This window comes from Dromiciops gliroides, chromosome 1, assembly GCF_019393635.1.
Source record: "Dromiciops gliroides isolate mDroGli1 chromosome 1, mDroGli1.pri, whole genome shotgun sequence".
Lineage (NCBI taxonomy): Eukaryota > Metazoa > Chordata > Mammalia > Microbiotheria > Microbiotheriidae > Dromiciops > Dromiciops gliroides.
Window position 1 is genome coordinate 112,531,208 of NC_057861.1, and position 1,792 is coordinate 112,532,999.

At 42.8% G+C, this 1,792-nt stretch overlaps 1 protein-coding gene across 1 annotated transcript; it reads left to right on the forward strand.

Moving 5' to 3' along the window:
- Positions 1–258: 258 nt before the first annotated feature.
- On the forward strand, positions 259–546 carry LOC122736221 (biogenesis of lysosome-related organelles complex 1 subunit 2-like). Its single transcript, XM_043978332.1, has one exon. The coding sequence runs from the start codon at positions 259–261 to the stop codon at positions 544–546; it is 288 nt and encodes a 95-aa protein (XP_043834267.1).
- The last annotated feature ends 1,246 nt before the right edge of the window (positions 547–1,792 follow it).

The following is a 1,792-nucleotide window of genomic DNA, read 5'->3' on the forward strand; positions in this document are numbered from 1 at the left end:
CACCTCCACTCCCCCTTCTCTGACTCTTCATTAGTCTCTTTTCCTCCTCTCTCCTTTCCCCCTTCTCCTTCCTCCCTTCCCCTCCTTCCCCTCTTCTCCCCCTCCCCTCCTCTCTCTTCCCTTCTCTGTCCCCTTCCTCCCCTTCCCTCCCCTCTTCCCATCCCCATTCCTACCTTCCCAGCTTAAAGGAGACAGCCCAGGAGGTCACAGAGCCAGCTGAGGTGCTCTGAAGTGGACATCACAGGGTTGTACCAGGACATGTTCTCCAAAATGGCCACGTACCTGACAGGCAAGTTGACAGCTGCTGGTGAAGACTATAAACTTCTGGAAAATATGAACAAACTGACTAGTTTGAAGTACCTAGAAATGAAACATATTGCAGTAAACATAAGTAGAAACCTAAAGGACTTAAACCAGAAATATGCAGCACTTTGCCCTTATCTAGATCAGATCACTTTAACTGAGGAACAAGTAGCAGCTCTTGAGAAGGCAACCTACAAGTTGGATGCATATTCAAAGAAACTAGAAACAAAGTATAAGAAGTAAGAGAGGAGATGAATGATTCTCCAGCACAAAGACAGACTCCAGGAAAGACTGTGACAGGGGTATCTCGCTGGGATGCTTTGACTCCATAAAGGGAACCTGTCTGGCTGATCCTGGAGGGTCCTAGCCCCTATTTGTTTGGATGAGTGACTGGCTGCCCCCTAACATTCCCCTAAAACTCTGCCCTGACCTTCATCTGATTGTGTGCTTCATTGTGTGCCCTGGACCAAGGCTCAGATATCAGGATCAACCCTGGATGGAGCAGAGCTGAGGGAGGCTCCCAGCTCTTGGCTCCTCCCTGCCCCTACCTCCCATAGGGCTTCTCTTTGACTGTTCTCAATGTGCCCCTCCCCCATCTCTGATTTCTTAATAATAATAATAATAACAACAACAACAACAACAATAACAACAACAATAACAATAATGCTTTCCCTCTAACATTATCTTCATTTTTTTTCCTGTCTTTACTTTGATTGTATATACTTGTTTTCATGTCTCTTTAAATTAGATTGCAAATTCTTTGCAGGCAGGGACTCTTTATTTTTTCCCCTTTTGGTATTTCCAATGCTAAAATACTTATTGACTTATGATGAATAATTGAGGTGATGCAATGCCTTATAAGTATTAAAGCCTGCTTCAGGCATCTCTCTTGGGTTTGCTTTCTATGCAAGTTGCCCAAATTGTGGCTTTTGCTGCTTCATTCCTAAGCCCAACCTGGTCATTTTATAGATGAGGAAACAGAGACCCAAAAAGGTTAAGTGACTTGTTCCATGTCACATAGTATGTGACAGAGGCTGAATCAGCTCTAGCTAGCTCTTTGTTCAAGTGACCCTGCCCCTTAATACAAAGTCACATCATAATCCCTTCCCTTGTCAACCCAGTGAACATCAAATTTAGTGCTAGAAGGGACCTTAAATCAAAAGCAAACAATTTAGTACCACTCTGACCTCAGCAATGGGGCACATATCTCTTACAAGGTGACTATCCTGATCACTTTGCCTCTCACAGCCTCCATTTTGGCATCTGTAAAATATAGATGATAATAACAACTACTCTCCAGGATTGTTGTAAGAATTAAATGAAATAAAGTAATCAAATTGTTTTTTCAAACCTTAAAGATCCTTTAAATGTTAGATACTGGCTCTGCTAACCCCATAAAGAGTACAGCAGGTCCTGCTGTGGATTGGACTTCCATAATTACTTCATTGAAATGCAATTATTGCCATCTTGAAATGTGATGAAAAGCCAG

Excerpts from the sequence above, each read along its gene's own strand:
- LOC122736221 (XM_043978332.1), top strand. The coding sequence starts at position 259 with ATGTTCTCCAAAATGGCCACGTACCTGACAGGCAAGTTGACAGCTGCT.